This window comes from Prunus mume, linkage group LG5 (assembly GCF_029339155.1).
Source record: "Prunus mume cultivar Tortuosa linkage group LG5, ASM2933915v1, whole genome shotgun sequence".
In the NCBI taxonomy this organism is placed as follows: Eukaryota; Viridiplantae; Streptophyta; class Magnoliopsida; order Rosales; family Rosaceae; genus Prunus; species Prunus mume.
Window position 1 is genome coordinate 8,343,215 of NC_142702.1, and position 17,211 is coordinate 8,360,425.

The 17,211-nt window shown below is 37.4% G+C and overlaps 2 protein-coding genes and 1 long non-coding RNA gene across 4 annotated transcripts; 2 read left to right on the top strand and 1 right to left on the bottom strand.

Annotated features, from left to right (window-relative positions):
• Positions 1-2,864: 2,864 nt before the first annotated feature.
• Positions 2,865-4,537, top strand: LOC148916804 (uncharacterized). The gene is made up of 2 exons (XR_016126655.1): positions 2,865-3,483; positions 3,869-4,537. It is a non-coding gene; the product is annotated as an uncharacterized LOC148916804 (long non-coding RNA).
• A 2,264-nt stretch (positions 4,538-6,801) lies between these two features.
• LOC103331068 (NADP-dependent D-sorbitol-6-phosphate dehydrogenase-like) lies at positions 6,802-11,292 on the top strand. Its single transcript, XM_008233682.3, has 6 exons — positions 6,802-7,136; positions 7,905-7,999; positions 8,114-8,231; positions 9,666-9,798; positions 10,525-10,744; positions 10,871-11,292. The coding sequence occupies exons 1-6, from the start codon at positions 7,004-7,006 to the stop codon at positions 11,099-11,101; spliced, it is 930 nt and encodes a 309-aa protein (XP_008231904.1). The 5' UTR covers positions 6,802-7,003; the 3' UTR covers positions 11,102-11,292.
• Positions 11,293-12,181: 889 nt separating this feature from the next.
• LOC103331069 (TRAF-like superfamily protein) lies at positions 12,182-16,848 on the bottom strand. Of its 2 annotated transcripts, none has more exons than XM_089052715.1 (4): positions 16,695-16,848; positions 16,024-16,096; positions 14,480-15,418; positions 12,182-13,831 (listed from the first exon to the last, which is right to left on the bottom strand). In XM_089052715.1, the coding sequence occupies exons 2-4, from the start codon at positions 16,030-16,032 to the stop codon at positions 12,695-12,697; spliced, it is 2,085 nt and encodes a 694-aa protein (XP_088908841.1). In that variant the 5' UTR covers positions 16,033-16,096; positions 16,695-16,848; the 3' UTR covers positions 12,182-12,694. The 2 variants fall into 2 exon arrangements, with proteins under 2 accessions (XP_088908841.1, XP_008231905.2); XM_008233683.3 differs by having other exon boundaries at positions 16,187-16,709.
• Between the last annotated feature and the right edge of the window lie 363 nt (positions 16,849-17,211).

Consider the following 17,211-nt stretch of genomic DNA (forward strand, 5'->3'; position numbering starts at 1 on the left):
GAAACTTCATCATCATTATCAATGAAGTAAATAACCATCTAATCCTAATATCTTATGGGGCTTATTAGATCCACAACCGAGAGCCAACATAATACCCAACACAATCAACCTTTTCAATATCCATATCTGATGTGGCCTGTTTGTGATACACCCACCTCCCATTACAACCTTCTTAACATCAGATGGCAATCTGTAATTTAGAAGTCAACATTCATCAACGAGAAAATATAGATGGGTCTTGGAGTAGCCACTGAACGGTTAAGAAGCATCTGGCTATGATTTAGCAGTTGAAGGGAAACACACAGAGAGAGAGAGAGAGAGAGAGAGAGAGAGAGAGAGAGAGAGAGAGAGAGAGAGAGAGAGAGAGAGAGAAAGAAGGCTACCAGGGCAGGCGATGCGGGGGTAGGTGATTGTTGGGGTCATTGATTGCTCATCTTTTTTTTTTTTTTTCCTTAAATTTTTTTTAAAGGGTGAAAATTAGGTTCCAATTCTAGCTGTAAAATAAAGTGTGAGTTGTTTAACAATATGCCACATGACATATTTTAAATGAAAGTACCACTAGCTGACATGGTGATACCCTACTTTTATATAATTTCTCCAAGCATCGACTTCATTCTTCTTCTTCCATTCCACTTTCTCTTTGTTGTCTTGAAGCATACATTCAAAATGTATAAATGTCAGAATGGTGCATCTCAAGTGTATAAACTACCCTAGTGGTGGTCACCTCCCCCAAGTAATATCATAAAAGTTAATGTAGACGCTTCATGGCGATCTACTGTTCAACAAGCAGGTGAGAGAATAGTCCTTCGCAGTGCTTTGGGGGATTTTGTGGCAGGTGGGGCTCTTCCAATTATAGATGATTCCCCTTTACTCTATGAAGCTTTGGCTGTGTTGGAGGGGTAAAAATTCGCCAAGAAGTAGGGTTGTGCTCACATTGTAATTGAATCCGACTTCAGGTAGATTATCAATGCTCTTCAAGGGTCCATTTCAAGAGGCATGTGTCATGTCTGTCCTGTGCTCACAATGATAAAAGAGATTCAGGCAGAACTCAAGGAGTGTACTTGGTCTTGGGTTCTCAGAACTGCAAACCTGACAGCAGACCACTTCGAGGATGAGCCCATCTGTTTGGGTTAATAGACCCCCATCCTCGCTGGTAGGCATTCTTAATAAAGATGGGTTACCTTGTCCACCCCATCAATAGTTTGGGACTAGTGAGGAATTTGACAATGCCATCATTGGTTGGTTGGGTCGTCTTCTACCTGTGTTTCCTCTAGTCTTTGAATCTGTCTACTTTTTTTTTAGCTGCGGTTATCTATTAACTTTGGACTTTGGCTTTGTAACTTTGGCATTTTGCCCTAATATTGTTATTCCAATTTGAACAAAAAAGAAAAAAGAAAAAAAAAAGCATAATAGTTTAAATTGAAATGAAAATATATATATATATATATGTGTGTGTGTGTATAAAAAAAATTCATAAAAAGAGTCTATTCACAACCAAAATTCTATATAAAAATAACCTCGAGACTGGAACTGAAGGCAGAAGACCCATGTATTATAACGCGAAGCAAATTACATGTTTCAAAAGTTTATGGACCAAAATTTGGCCCAAAAAAAGAGTTGATGGACCAATATGAGACATGATCCCAAGGTCAGGAAACATTTATAAAATTTTCCATTTAAATTTTTGTAATGTATTTTTTAACGTAAATGATCAAAAGACAAATTCGCGTGTCCCACTAATATGAAGAACATATATGATATGTTTATTAATGAAAAAAAAAACGGACGGTCAAATTTGGGGCTCTTTTAGAAAATATATATATATATATATATATTGAAAACCAGCGTGTAATGCTTCAATTTAGTTTGTTGGAGGCTCATGGGCTTACCTTCGGACCTTTATGATCGTGAGAAGGAGGTAGATTGACCCGGGTGGTTCTAGGGTAATTATCACCTTAATTTAAAAAATAATAATAATAAATTTTGTTTTTCTTAACAAAAATTTATTTTAGCTCGCCAACCCTCCCCCTTGTAGTTTAGATTATCACTTGTATTAATTTTTTTTTTTAAAGGATTCATTTTACTTCCGATTTGCGCACTGTTTAAAACAAAACGCTGGGCTCAAGTTGTATATAAAGAGTAAAGGTGGGCACGATCTGAACTAGATTAGTTTTACACCAAAGTTGAACCAATTACAATAGAAAATTTTGGTTTAATTCAATTTGGACAAAAACTACGATGAAAATTAAACCAAACTAATTTTTAATGGTTTGGTATGGCCAGCCTGGGCCTAAGCCCAATCCTTTTTACTTTTATGTTTTTTTTTCAACTTTGTTATAGTATTTTTTAGGACCTTTTTTTTATTGAGAGGGGCAATAATATATTAAACTCACACACACTACATAGATGCAAGGAATTGAACCTAGGGCCTTGCCTGAGGGAGTAATTGCTCTAAACCACTACATCAATGAGTCCTCTATCAAAGATAGTTATTATACAATGAAAGAACTACACATTTAAAATAAACAATATTAATGTACAAGTAGATAGATTGATTCAGTTAAGCCGATTTCAGAAAGCTCAAAACCACAACCAAACCATTAGAGCCATTCCAACCATGCAGCCCAGCCCGAGGGGAGGGGGGAAAAAGCCAAAAAATGGTTCCAGTGGCGAAGCCGGGCCGGGTGTGGGACCCACCTAACCCGAGCTGGCCCAAGGCAACTTTCGCCCTGGTCCAAAACTTCGGTGGAGGTGACGTCATGACGACGTCGGTGGACGTCGTCACGCGTTATTCAAATTTTTAACATTGCGCGTGCAATGCACGCGCCAACGTTAAAAATTTGAACTCGCGTCGACGTCGCGACGCCAACCACAACGGGTGGAAGCCACGTGGCAGTCCCCCAGCGCTCCGATTTGATTCCAAATTTTAATCCAACGGCTGGCGATTTTTAGACAATAAAATTATGAAAAAAAATCGAAATTTTTTAAAAAAATACTAAAAAATCCTAAAAAATTCTGATTTTTTTTCCTATAAATACCTAGAAATACCCTTCACTTTCAACACCAATTCTCATACATTTTATTCTACTTCTACAATTACTCAACATATTTTTCACTCTTCACTCAACATTTTCTTCACTCTTCACTCAACATTTTCATCTCTTTCACCTTGTAATTTTAGTTATTATTTTTATGGCTTCTTCTATTGAAACCGGAGGGGCGTGGAGCACCATGGAAGATGTTTCTTTGTGTGAGGTTTGGCTCCGAGTTTGTCATTGTCCCTTGTCAGGCAATGAGATGAAATTTTTCCATATGTGGAAAAAAATTCATGCCGAATTTTGCGAAAAAATTCCGGACTCCACTCGTACGGAAATGGCATTGTCGAGTAGGTGGAAACTTCTCAACAAAGAGATGGCAAAATGGAGAGATGCCTTGGCAAAAGCGATGAATTTGTATAGAAGTGGGGAAAATCGTACTAACGAAGTAAGTATTTTGTAATTTTCGTAATCATTAAGTTTAATGTCCTAATATATATATGTTGTTAATATTTATTGCATTGTCAATATTTTGTTAATATTTCTTGCATTTCAAATATTTTGTTAATATTTCTTGCATTTGAAATATTTTGTTAATATTTCTTGCATTTTCAATATGTTGTTAATATTTATTGCATTTCAAATATTTTGTTAATATTTCTTGCATTTTCATTATGTTGTTAATATTTATTGCATTTCCAATTGTTTCTTCATATTTCTTGCACTTCCAATTTATTTGTAAGGTTAATTGCATTTCCATTATTTTTATTTTGTTACTTGCATATCCAATATATTTTAAATAGTTATTGCATTTCCTTTTTTTTGTTAAATAGCTCATTCAAGCACAGATGTGGTTCGGTGCAACCGGGGGTGGCAAAAAAAAATTCACCCATCATGAATGTTGGGAGGTGGTGAAATACTGTAAACGCTTCAATATTATTCCAACGGGTCCCGACGTTGTGTTAAACGAGACGCCTCTCCGTGATGCAACGACATCGGATTCACCTCTCGATTCCCCTATGAGTGAAGACTCACCCATCCAAAAGGAACCGAGGCCCATTGGCCGAAAGGCTGCGAAGGCAAAGAAAACGGGTAATTCAAGCAATCATAATTCAAAGTTTTTGGAGGAAATTGCAAGGCAAAACGGCATAAGAATTGAATTGGAGCAAAAACGCCAAGATATGGAGGTGGCAATTCAAGCCGAGTGTGCACGAGAAAAGGAGTATTTGCGCAAAAAAGATATGGAGAAGACGGATCGGGAAACTATGGCGATGGATACAAGCCATATGTCCCCTGATACAAAACAATATTGGAAGCTAGAACGAAGGGATGTTATGAGAAGAAGACTTTTCCAGGATGATGGGCCTAGCAACACGGATTGGTTAAATGATCAAAACCATTAAATTAGTTGGCATACCTTTTATGTATTTTTAATTTTCTTGTTTTCTATTAAAGTTGGTGTACTTCATGTTTTTTATTTTAGTAGTAGTAATTCTTAATGACTTGTATTGGATTTCTTTATTTAATAAACAAAGCCTTTAATAAAAGACAATTTTATTCAACATATTCCATACATCAAACACAACATAATTCAAATCAAAACAAAAACTAGAAACAAGGCACAATAATAAATAAAAAAACAACACAACCAAACCATAAGCAATACTAAACAACACAACCAAAACATAAGGCCTAAAACATAACCAAAGCATCTATGCTCCATCATTCATCTTCATTCCCTTTCACCGTCCATAAATGCTCTATCAAGTCAAGTTGACGGCTTTCATGAATATAGGAAGATTGCATCTCTGTATATCGATCTATCATCCGGGTCATCATACGATCGTCTCTCACCAACGGTTCCAGCTCAAACGGTTCTCCATTTGGCCCCATGGGCCTTTCATAAATCCGGGTCAAGGCCGTGTTTATTGGATCCGGTTCATAGACCTCTCCAGCATCATAATCGTACTCATCCTCCACAATCATATTATGGAGGATGATGCAAGTCATCATAATGCTCCGGAGGATCTCCTCATCAAACAAACGAGCCGCACCTCGAACAATCAACCATCGAGCTTGAAGGATGCCAAAACACCTTTCGACATCTTTCCTGTATCCTTCTTGATAAATGTGGTCTTTCCTGTATCCATTTCGGAGATTCGAAATGGATTTGACAAATGTGGTCCACCTTGGGTAGATACCGTCAGCTAGATAATACCCCATCTGGTAGACTGTATTGTTGACTTCATAGGTAATATTGGGGCCTTGGCCGCTCAAAACATCGTTGAAGACCGGAGATTGACCCAGGACGTTGAGGTCATTTTGGGCTCCGGCAACTCCAAAGAAAGCATGCCAAACCCATGTGTCGAAGCCAGCAACGGCTTCCAGGATGATACTTTTTGTGCCTTTCCTATTTCCGTAATCACCTTGCCAGGCAGTTGGGCAATTCTTCCATTGCCAATGCATGCAGTCGATGCTACCAATCATTCCTGGAAATCCTCGAGCTTCGGCTTTTTGTAGAAGCCGTTGGAGGTCCCTGGGAGTAGGTCTACGCAGGTAGTCCCTAGTGTACTGTGTTTTCAACTGCATCACAAAATCTTACCAAAGCCTCCAACGTAGTGGACTTCCCCATTCGGGCAACCTCATCCACTGATCGCAGATGCTCCATACGCCAACATGCGTATAACATTGTAAGCTTTTGCTCCGGCAGAAGGCCCAAAACCCCAGTAGCATCACACTTTTGAACAAAATATGCATCATAATTGCAAATATCATGCATGATTTTATTGAACAAGTGGGGTTGCATTCTAGATCGCCTTCGAAAATCAACATCATTGTACAAAGCAGTTGGGATAAAATAATCTTCCAAAAGATTCTTACCCCGAGAATGCCTATGTCTGTCCACATTCCGGCGACGGCCGACTTGTGAACCACGGCGGCGACCTTGGTTCTCTTCCTCTTCCATTGCCACTGCTATGAGAACTTGTTCATCAACTTGCCTCTGCAACTCATTGATTTCATCGGCTCTACGGTTTCTCTCCTTTCTTTCTCTCTCATGCCTCTCCAAGCATCTCCTATATTCTTCCATTGAGAATGAATGGAGTATGAATGCTAAACTCTAAGAAATGAAAATATTGAAAGATGTGGTGTGAGAGGTATGAGGTGAGCCTTTTGGTTTTATAGAAAAATTTGGCAAGATAAAGATGCCACGTGGCTTGAATCTAAGGCTGAAAATCTTATCTGAAATTTGAAATTCATCCGAAATTTGAACCCAATTTTATTTGAAATTTGAATTTTGAAATTCATCCGAAATTTGAACCCAAATGTATCTGAAATTTGATTTTTGAAATTCATCCGAAATTTGAATTTTGAAATTCATTCGAAATTTGAACCCAAAAATTTATCTGAAATTTGAATTTTGAAATTCATCCGAAATTTGAACCAAAAAATCTTATCCCGAAATTTTATCGATTATGAATAGTCTTGACACGTAGGAACCCGTAAATCTTATCCGAAAATATTATCCACATAAATTATTAAGGTAAATAAAATTGTGAATAAAACAAAAAAATGAATAATCGCTTCTTAGCAATGGGTGAAACACAAAATTGATTTTAAGGCAACCACTATTCACGTGAATAGTGGCTGCCCTAACTCCCCTTGCCATGGCTAAGGCAATATGTGGAGTTGCTCTTACAGTTTGATTCGGTTTTTAACCGTTTGACTTTTTTTTCACTCATAAAAATCCTCCTACTACCTTGAAGTAGTGTCAATATTGTAAAAAAGGGACCAAACTGTCACTAAGTCCAAACTAGGTGGATGCAAATGTAATTAACCCTATCCTTAATCTTTTACACATAATGCCCAGAGACAACGCCAATAGATTTAGGGCGAAGCAGCTGCGTTGGCGTCGTGAGCTCCGGTAGGACACAGTAGAGTGAGTGTGGTTTTGAAGGGTCCAAAGAAAAATGGCAATAACACTGAACAATGGGTTCAAAATGCCAGCAGTCGGTCTTGGTGTTTGGCGCATGGAAGGAAAAGAAATCAGAGACCTCATTATCAATGCCATCAACATTGGTTACCGCCATTTTGATTGCGCTGGTATTTCATTTTCTCCTCAATCGTCAATCTTGATGTTTTCTCTGATATGTTTCTCTGCTTATTGCATGTACAAGTTTACTCTTTTCTGTTCATATGGGTGGAGGAAGCGGAGTGGGAGTTTAATTTATTTTGTTATCTGTTTTGTTGAAAATGGCTTAACTGGAGCAATTGAAGAGGGTTTTATAAATTATAGGTTCCATGGGTGATGGGTTTTATAAATTATAGTAAAATTGAAACCATAAATTTATTTAGTTGCAAGCACACAGCACAACAATGTGAGAGTTTGAACCCAAAATATCGTCTCTTCTCCAGGGTGATTGCCAGTTACCAATTTGTGTCTGAAATGTTTCACACCTCTTCTACTGGCATTTTGACACCACTGAATGCCATGAGTACGAAATAGCTTATTATCTGGTTTTTGGTTTGGTTTGGTTTTTTTTCCTGTTTACAACAACATTTGAATCTAGGTTCTACTCATTTGCCCGACCTCAGGGCCCTTGAGCTTGAGGTTGGTTAAAAAGGAAATTGTGAAGCATTCTAACCTTGTTTTGCATTCAACCGATCTATAGTATCCTCAAGTCCACTAGATTCCAAAGTTGACTTTGCACTTAAAAATGTGATACATGTAGTTACCAGCTTAATCTCTCTCATCCCTCTATATTTTTCTTTTTCCTGTCTGGCCCTCTATGGTGGTAACTTAGTTGTAGGTAGTAGCACAAATTACCCATTGGGCTGTAACATACGTGAACAAGGTAATGTTCCTTTCAGCTGATTACAAAAATGAAGCAGAAGTAGGGGAGGCACTTGCAGGAGCATTTTCGACTGGGCTTGTTAAGCGAGAGGATCTCTTCATCACCACCAAGGCCAGTTTAATTTTCAATCAAGAGTTTTCTTTTTCTGCTCAAGTAGTGCATATTATGCATTCTAGACTATGACAAATTTTTTTCTCTCTCCCCATGTCTTCATCCTTTTTGCAGCTTTGGAATTCAGATCATGGAAATGTCGTAGAGGCCTGTAAAGACAGTCTGAAGAAGCTTCGGTTGGATTATCTGGATCTATACCTTGTTCACTTTCCTGTTGCCACCAAGCATACTGGTGATTAATTCCTGCTTTTCTCATTATTCATACAATACTCTATATTCTGTTATGTAATCTAAACTCTACTACTTTATCCCTATAATGTTGGCTGTATAAGTTTAAAATCTGTTTGACAATAGGAGTGTGTGATTAAAAACTATGGAGTACAAAAGAAAATGGTTAACTTGCTATCGATGTCTATCCTACAACATCGATGGTGCTGCTGCGTGTCTAGGAAGGGGGTGAGGTCACCATGCAAGCTAATTGTTACAGGACACATCTCTCTGTAAAGTTTAATATTCTCCTTCTGTAAACATCAATATTTGCCATATCTTGATATCGCTATAAATAAAATCAAGTGAGGGTTATACGCCAAGTCGAGTCATATATATTCCCAATTTGATACTTAATTACAAAATAAACCAAAAAGTTACAGTTCATAAAAAGCATTACACTTACACATAAAAAACCAAAAAAAGACGATATGCCTTCATATATTTTCATACTCCCATTTGAACATTAACACATGCCATATCTTCATATGTGAGTAAAAAAGTTAAAGGAGTTACACCTTTGGGTTGAGTCATACTCTCATGTTTAATGTAGGAACGAAAGAGTTAAGTTCATAAGTATCTATTATCAACCTCTACAAAAGCCACAAATTTACAATGTGTTAGAACAGTCATCAGCCATCAAATAGATCCACATCCAGATAGCGTCACTGAGGAGAGTTCTCACCTATGCCTCCTTGTCAAGGATACTAACTGTGGCATAATAATGACAGTCTACATGTGTGGCTTTATGCTATGCCATCCTCATTAACTAGCAAAAACAGTAAATCCCGTGTATGATTAAGAAGAAATTTTATACCATACAGTAAAAAAGAAAAAGAAAAAAGGAAAGCGACTTCATGGGGTTAAAGAACATTTGCTCAATGATCTCATCAAACTTGTTACAGGCCAAATGAGCTCAATAAGAAACAGAAAGCAATTATATTCCAGACTCATGAAACCAAATCAAACTTAAGGTTCATTTGACACCTAAACAAAGATCCCAAAATTGAAGGCTGACAGAGGAAAACAATACATTTGCAGAACACTTTCTCACAGGTTGAACAAGCTAGATGAGAACATTAAAATAAAGAAAAAAAGTTTCAAATGCATCAATGACGTTCCAGTAAGTGGGTGGAGAGATAAAAAGGGGGCTCTGCAACATACTGGACATCCAATTCCAGTGTACCAGACACAACCTTAGTTCTTTTATCATGTATGCTGGTTAACTAATTACTCACAATTACTATTATTGAGTACGAATGGTACCTTTAGATAACTAAAAATAATGAAAAATATAATCATCCTTCTATGAATTTGCTTATGAACTGTTTTCTTGTAGTCTTCAAATATATTGACCCTTATATGGAATTCATATGTCAATTTATTTGCATGTACGCAGGAGTTGGTGCAACTGCAAGTGCTTTGGATGAGGATGGGGTGCTAGAAATAGACACAACCATATCTTTGGAAACTACCTGGCATGCTATGGAAGAACTGGTTTCTATGGGTTTAGTTCGTAGCATTGGGATTAGGTGATTATAATAATTTAGCACATTTCAGTGACTACTTGAATCAATAGTAATGATACTGTGACTTTATATTACCTTTTCCTACTGTTCCATGTGCAATATTATGGTTCTATACGTACTATTATGTAAGTTAGTTCATTTTGTGAATATTTGGGAGACCAAATTGGAAAAATATAAGTGAATTTGCTGAAGAAAATTGAAACCTTGAAGTAATGTGTGCATGCATGTGTATGTGAAAATGGTAATAAATTTCTACAAAAACAGCTTCAGTTGGAGGAGTTATATTAGTCTTGTTCAGGAAAAGGTAAATTTTGTGCCGTATGCTTGTGGCTGTTTGTGCACATTTTGGAATACCGTTAGGTTTGATTTTGTGAGCTATCACATTATTGTATTATTTTTCTGCTACGATCATATTAGTCAAGAAGTATGAGTAACAAGTTTGTGTGCTTCTGAACATGTATAGAATGATATGGGTAATGGTCATGTCACTTTGTTATTGCTCCATCACCCTGTTTGAAACTTGGAAGTTAGAACTGTTATTGTTGCTACTTGGAGTTTTGATCTTTTTGATAAACATATAAATTGAACTTTCTATATGTCCTTCATCAGCTTAGTCTAATATATGCCACCAGCCCTAGTAAAACATTCATATTCTATGTTTTGGCATTTTAATTTCATTCATTTGTGAATTCTCTATGAATTGGGATCTGATGGAACAATTAACTGCAGTAACTCTGACATCTTTCTAACGAGAGATTGCTTAGCCTATTCCAAAGTGAAGCCTGCTGTGAATCAGATTGAAACTCACCCATATTTCCAACGTGATTCTCTTGTCAAATTCTGTCAGAAGCATGGCATCTGTGTCACTGCCCACACTCCCCTTGGAGGTGCTGCGGCCAACAGCGAATTGTTTGGTTCAGTTTCATGTCTGGATGATCCAGTTCTTAAGGTAAGCTAGTTCCCTTTCTGTCACTTGAATCACTAGATTTATTTTCAAATTATTGGGAATATAAATCTCATCATTTTGTGTGCTAATTGTAAAAAATCTGGCTTCTCAATCACATTCCTCTGTCAGAATCTGGCTGAGAAATACAAAAAGACTGTAGCCCAGGTTGTCCTTCGCTGGGGCATCCAACGCAACACAGTTGTCATCCCAAAGACATCAAAACTTGAGAGATTGAACGAGAATTTCCAAGTTTTTGACTTTGAGCTTACGAAAGAGGAAATGGACCTGATTAAAAAGGTAGACAGGAAACACAGGACAAATCAGCCTGCCAAGTTTTGGGGCATTGATCTGTATGCATAGATTTGCCCATAATTCTACCCATGAGAGCAAGGCCTTGTGTTGGCAAAGAATAATGGAGTGCAGGAGTTATGTGTCTTTGACTTGTAAACCTCAAACTGATCCAAGTCATTCTTGAAAGCTCGATAGATGTGTTTGATAAAACGATCACGCACGAACTACATTCCATTTCTCAATGAACCTACTCTTTTTAATGTGATCATCTTCCCTTGCATGCCCTTTGTTTGCTTTTGGATTTTTGAGTTCAAATTTTAAGCTCAACGTTTGTCTTGAACTAACTGAAGGAAGGTCTTTTTAAAAATTGAAATGGTATCTGGATGAGAATCTGCCTCATGAATGCAAGAATAAAGGCGATGATTTATTGTTGAGTTTTTATCTTAATTTTTTTCAAGATCAGCAGAAGTTTTCCAATTGATAAAACATTTTCAACAATAGCTAGAAGTTAATATGCTTAGCCAGAAAGTAGAAGCACTACTGAAATAATACACGTCATGAATTTCTTTTGGAAGAAATAGATGTGCAGTTGGAGTTAGATTTGAAAGTTGAATTGCATAAATAGTTGTGCAGGAAACTTTCAGTCTCTGTTAGGCTATTTTTGTGCAGCAAATGAACACTAGCATACATTATCGTTCAAGCATCTGCAAAGCTATTTTTTTGAGTATATAGGCAATGTCACTCCAATCCAAGCTATGCCAACCAAATGAAGTTATAACTACAAATAGATCATCACCTGACCATAGGTGTAAACTCAATCTACAAGATAGTTTAACTACTCTATCTCTCTCTCTAAAAGATATATTGAGAGAGAGAGGAATCAAACTTAGGACCTCAGGTGCAAGAGTAAATGCTTTTAACCACTTGAGCTATAGAACTTTGCGTTTATTTTGTTTATTATTTGGGAACATTTATCCAATTCCTTCCCACTTGAGCTAAAGCCAAAGCCAAAGGATCACTTTTCCATTGTTATTGGAGATTCTAAACTTCCCTTTTAACTGTTTCATACTAAATGAATTTTTTTTAGAGTGCTCATGTAACTTGCATGTGGCAGGTTTAATGTCAGAGGGGCGCTGCATACAACAGTAGTACACAAGACTTTTTCCCAAATAATAAGAAAAACACCCCACAACAATAGAAATGTCACTAGACAAATACTTCCGCAGTAAATAATTTTTATCACAACATTATATTGCTTACAAAGAGTGATTGGGAGCAAGGAATAAAGAACAGGGCACAAAATAAACTGATCTAAGAGTATATAAAAATCAAACTGCCTGATTGGCAGTGGAGAACAGTTACAGATGCCGTGAGTTTCTGGTAAGGCAAGAACTCTTTAATTTGTGAATAAGGTCTGATAAAACTGGATACTTGACAGGTTTGAGTTTATGTTTCAACTTCCTCCAATACATTTTTTGAAATCGAGGTTTCCCTCCTCTCTTTGCTATCGTTCAGTTTGCTGCTCACTTCCGTTGGCATCAGTTCTGTTTCAAGATCCTTTGAGTCTTTGCTGCTGACTTCCATTGGCCCTGGTTTTGCTTCAAAATCCTTCGAGTGTTTGCTGATCATTTCATTTGGCCCTATTTTTGCTTCAACATCCTGTCAGGGCTTGCTGCTAACTTCCTTTGGCCCTAGTTTAGCATCAAGATCCATAGGGGTTTCGCTATTCACTTCCTTTGGCCCTAGTTTTGCTTCAAGATCTTCTGCAGGTTTGCTGCTCACTTCATTTGGCCCAAATTTTGCTTCAAGATCCTCTGAGAGTTTGCTGCTCGTTTTGTCTGGCCCTACTTTTGTTTCAAGCCCTTCTAGGGGTTTGCTGCCTGCTTCTTTTGGCCCTAGTTTTGTTTCAACATCCTCTGGGGATTTGCTGCTCACTTCCTTTGGCCCAAGTTTTGCTTCAAGATCCTCTGAGAGTTTGCTGCTCGTTTTGTCTGGCACTACTTTTGTTTCAAGACCCTCTATGGGTTTGCTGCCTACTTCATTTGGCCCTGGTTTTGTTTCAACATCCTCTGGGGATTTGCTGCTCACTTCCTTTGGCCTAAGTTTTGCTTCAAGATCCTCTGGGGACTTGCTGCTCACTTCCTTTGGGCCAAGTTTTGCTTGAAGATCCTCTAAGTGTTTGCTGCTCACTTCCCTTGGCCCTAGATTTATTTCAAGATCCTCTGTGGATTTGTTGCTGCTTACTTCTTTTGGCACTAGTTTTGTTTCAACATCCTCGAGTGGTTTGCTATTCACTTCCTTTGGTCCAAGTTTTGCTTCAAGATCTTCAGGGGGTTTGCTGCTCACTTCCTTTGGCCTTAGTTCTACTTCATGATCTTCTGGGGATTTTCCCCTCACTTCCTTAGGCTCAAGTTTTCCTCCAAGATCCTCCTGGGGTTTGCTGCTCACTTCTTTTCTCCCTAGTTTTGCTTCAACATCCTCTGGGGTTTTGTTGCTCACTTCCTTAGGCCCTAATTTTTCTTCAAGATCCTCGGGAGGTTTGCTGCTCAAATCTATCGAATCTAGTTCTGCTTCAAGATCCTCTGGGTGCTTGCTGCTGCTCACTTCCATTGGCCCCATTTTTGCTTCAACATCTTCTTGGGTTTTGTTGCTCACTTCCTTAGGCCCTAATTTTGCTTCAAAATTCTCTGGCTGTTTGCTGCTCACTTCCATTGGCCCAAGTTTGGCTTCAATTTCCTTGACTGCATAAGTTAATGATCTCACATCTCGGGCATCTGCTAATTGACTGGATGATGATGCCTGTCATGTAACATGAAATATGCTCTTAGTTAGCAGAGGGACAAAGTATTTGGTATCATTCTAGACAAATACACAGCATCATAAATACATTGCTAATAAGAACTATAAAAAAAATTGCAGAGAAGCACTCAATTCCAGCATGCACACTCCAAAAGCAATCAAGGAAAATAGTTTTCCTGTTACATTTCTCAATATCCTGAAGCATTAAAAGCTTTTATAAAATCTACATATGGGTGTACACTACCACAAGTTGTACCGCATGTAAAATATCTTTTGGAAACACCCATATGTAAGAATTTTTTTCACAAAAACAAATTGAAAAGCTTTTGTTCAACTAGATTTCTACATGGTTAAAAGAGAATTGCAATTACTGGACTGAAGAGTATAACTGAGTCTTAAAATGGCTAATCATGGCAGAGCACTCCCTCGAGCTGTTCTAATGAAGAAAGATGGAAGTATACAGATCCATAAAGATATTGGCAATCGGAATATTTAGTACTTAGCATGCCACTGTACAAGCAGATTTATTTTTCTTATTCAATGCCTTTAAGTATTTTATATATAAGTTTGCTGATAAGAAATTGCAGATTATTGTGGTAATTTGATCTTAAAATTATTAACATAAATGCAAGGAACCATGAAACTCACTTTTTTTAGTCGCTCCAGCTGTTTTTCCAGATCCTCCGCTGACGCTTCCTTGTGAATACTTTGAAGAACAAAAAGCAAGTGAGAATGGAGATCATCTGAATTATGTTGCTCAACTTTACAGTGCGGAATAGGAGATTGACAACCCACTGCATAGAAAGGACAACTAACAAGCTTCATTGGACAGACAGTAATACAATGTCTGTCCATGTCGCGTCTCATGATGGTATTGGAGCAGTTTTGTTCACATGGAATAATCTTGACGGGGCAAATTGAGTCATGTTTCTCCTTGTGACTTGCACAAAATACGGTACTACACCCTTGATTTGTGCAAGTCATAGACCTAAAATTGCAGTTTGAAACATGCTCCGCAAGCTCCACTGGAGAGTTAAATTTCATATTGCAGTGGTGTTCATTCTTAAAGTCCACATTCTTAAGCAAAGACTGAGCTATTGTTTCTCTTCTATCAAGCAACCAAAACCCATTTATTTCCATCTCTTGCACGAAATCATCTATCTTATCTTCTCTTTTTTCACTTAGCAACCATCCTGAAACCCGACTAAACAAATTTCTCTTGGAACTTGCAAAGTCATCAACAAAATCAGAAATTATATCATAAGGATGATCAGATACTTGTGCATCTGCGCCATCTTCTAAGATAACTGATTCTGCAACAAAATTTTCACTTCTCTGAGTGATATACTCCACCATCTCCTTTCTCACATCAGCAGCCACTGAAGCAGGGGTCCAGAAGATATCACCAGATGTATTGTCAACACAAGCTGTAGCTAATCCAGGGATGAAAACTTGAGCTATCTTGTGAACTAATTCTGTATCGTAAAGATCACAATGGAATGCAGGACCTCCATCTTTCCCATCTTCCATCCTTTCTGGTTCAAGTTCCACATTACTTGCAGGTAGATCATCAATGGTTGACAATTCCTGCAAACAATTTTAGCCTTCAATACACCACTTACTCACCCAGTAAGTTTCTATTTTCCAAGAGAGCGTTAATATGAAGAATTTTGTAGTCCACATATTCATCCTCGAATCTAAAAAGAAACAAACAAGTATGTATTTTATTGTTGCATCTGTATGTGACTTTCAAAGACTAATACATATTTTGGCGAGAAAAGAGTAGCAAGGTATATTAACTAATGGGTGGATGCCTGCTGAGTTTCCCAGATATTATCATAACTTGTATTCTAAACATAACATTCGTAAAAGGGTTCGTCACCCGAATTAACAATACCTAGTATTCTGACTATCACATTTTCATTCTAAAGTCTTTCTGAAATCAAGATCTACATGGTTTATCTACAAGGCTTATTTACTCCTCACAGTACATGCATGAGATCATAATTCCCAGGTAAACATAATGGGAAAAGGTAAAAAGCTGCCACAACATCTTAAATTCCTCCTTTACTACTCTACCTCTTCATTGTCATTGATCAACATAGCAAAACTGATTTAAGCCCATGAATTCAAAACAATTTACTTTTTTTAAAGACTCTGTTTTTGCAAAGAAAAGTCAGGATATTTCTTACCTGCATCATTTCTGTAATGTAGGGGGTAGGAGATGTCCTCAGAAAGCTTCTTCACTTGTCCATAACTAGAATTCTGCAATCAGAATACCCGGAAGAATGAAAACTCAACAGAATTTAAGAGAAAGATAAAAACAATGTATCAAAATCCAAAAACGAAAATTACTCTTTTGAGAAATACGTCTAAATTTGGCCTAATTTGCCGTATCTTTTTTCAACCCTTCCTGTTTTGTAACCTGTTGTAACCGTTCTGAGAGAAAGGAGGAAAAACCAAGGCACCGATGCACCTGAGGACCTGAGAGCAACTATTCATTTACAACCGTAGGATTATGCTTGGCCAGATCTAACGGCTTAAAATATGTGATAACTTCTTGACCCGTTTTGAGTGGACAATCTGTTTGTTTTCTTTTGCTCTACACGTCCACTTCATCTCTGACATTTCTCCCTCAGCTTCTCTTCTCTTTTCCAACTGGTTTAATCTACCGGGACTGTGTCTTACTCGTCTTCCCTTCTCTCTCTCTCTCTCTCAGAAAGCTTCTTCTGAAGGTCACTTCACTTGTATATGCAGTGCAGATCCATAATTCTGCAATACCCAACACCAATACCAATGTCCAGAAGAATGAAAGCTCAACAGGATTTAAGACAATGAATCAAAATTCAAAAACGAAAATTACCCTTCTAAGAAATACGTCTAAATTTGGCCCAATTTGCCATATTCTTCTTGCAACCCCTTTTTTGACCAGACACGTCGTTAGTGGGACTGGGACCCGAGTAGTCTCTGTATTAGTGTTAACCTTTATGTTGTGTAAAGCAAGCATTGGTTTTCACGTTTGACGTGAAACGAAGGAGAGAAAATTTTCTGAGTTTTGGTTCTCGGACAATGCTACTGTGTGATAATTTTTTGGGTCAAGTGTGATAATTTCTTTTTGGGTTTACATTTGAATTTTTGAGTTCTTTTATTTTATTTTTTTATCTTTACAAAAGAAATTAAAATATAGGTTAAATTGTAGCAATAGTCTATAAATTATACCAATTTGCATTTTCATCCTCGAATTCTACTTATAGTTGTTGTTGTTCTCAAATTATGTTACATGTTGCATTAATGGTCTTTTCCGTTAATTTCATCAAATTTTTTGTAAGTTCATGAGTAAACTAAGAAATTATTTTTAGCCGAGGTAGTAGATTTTGAGG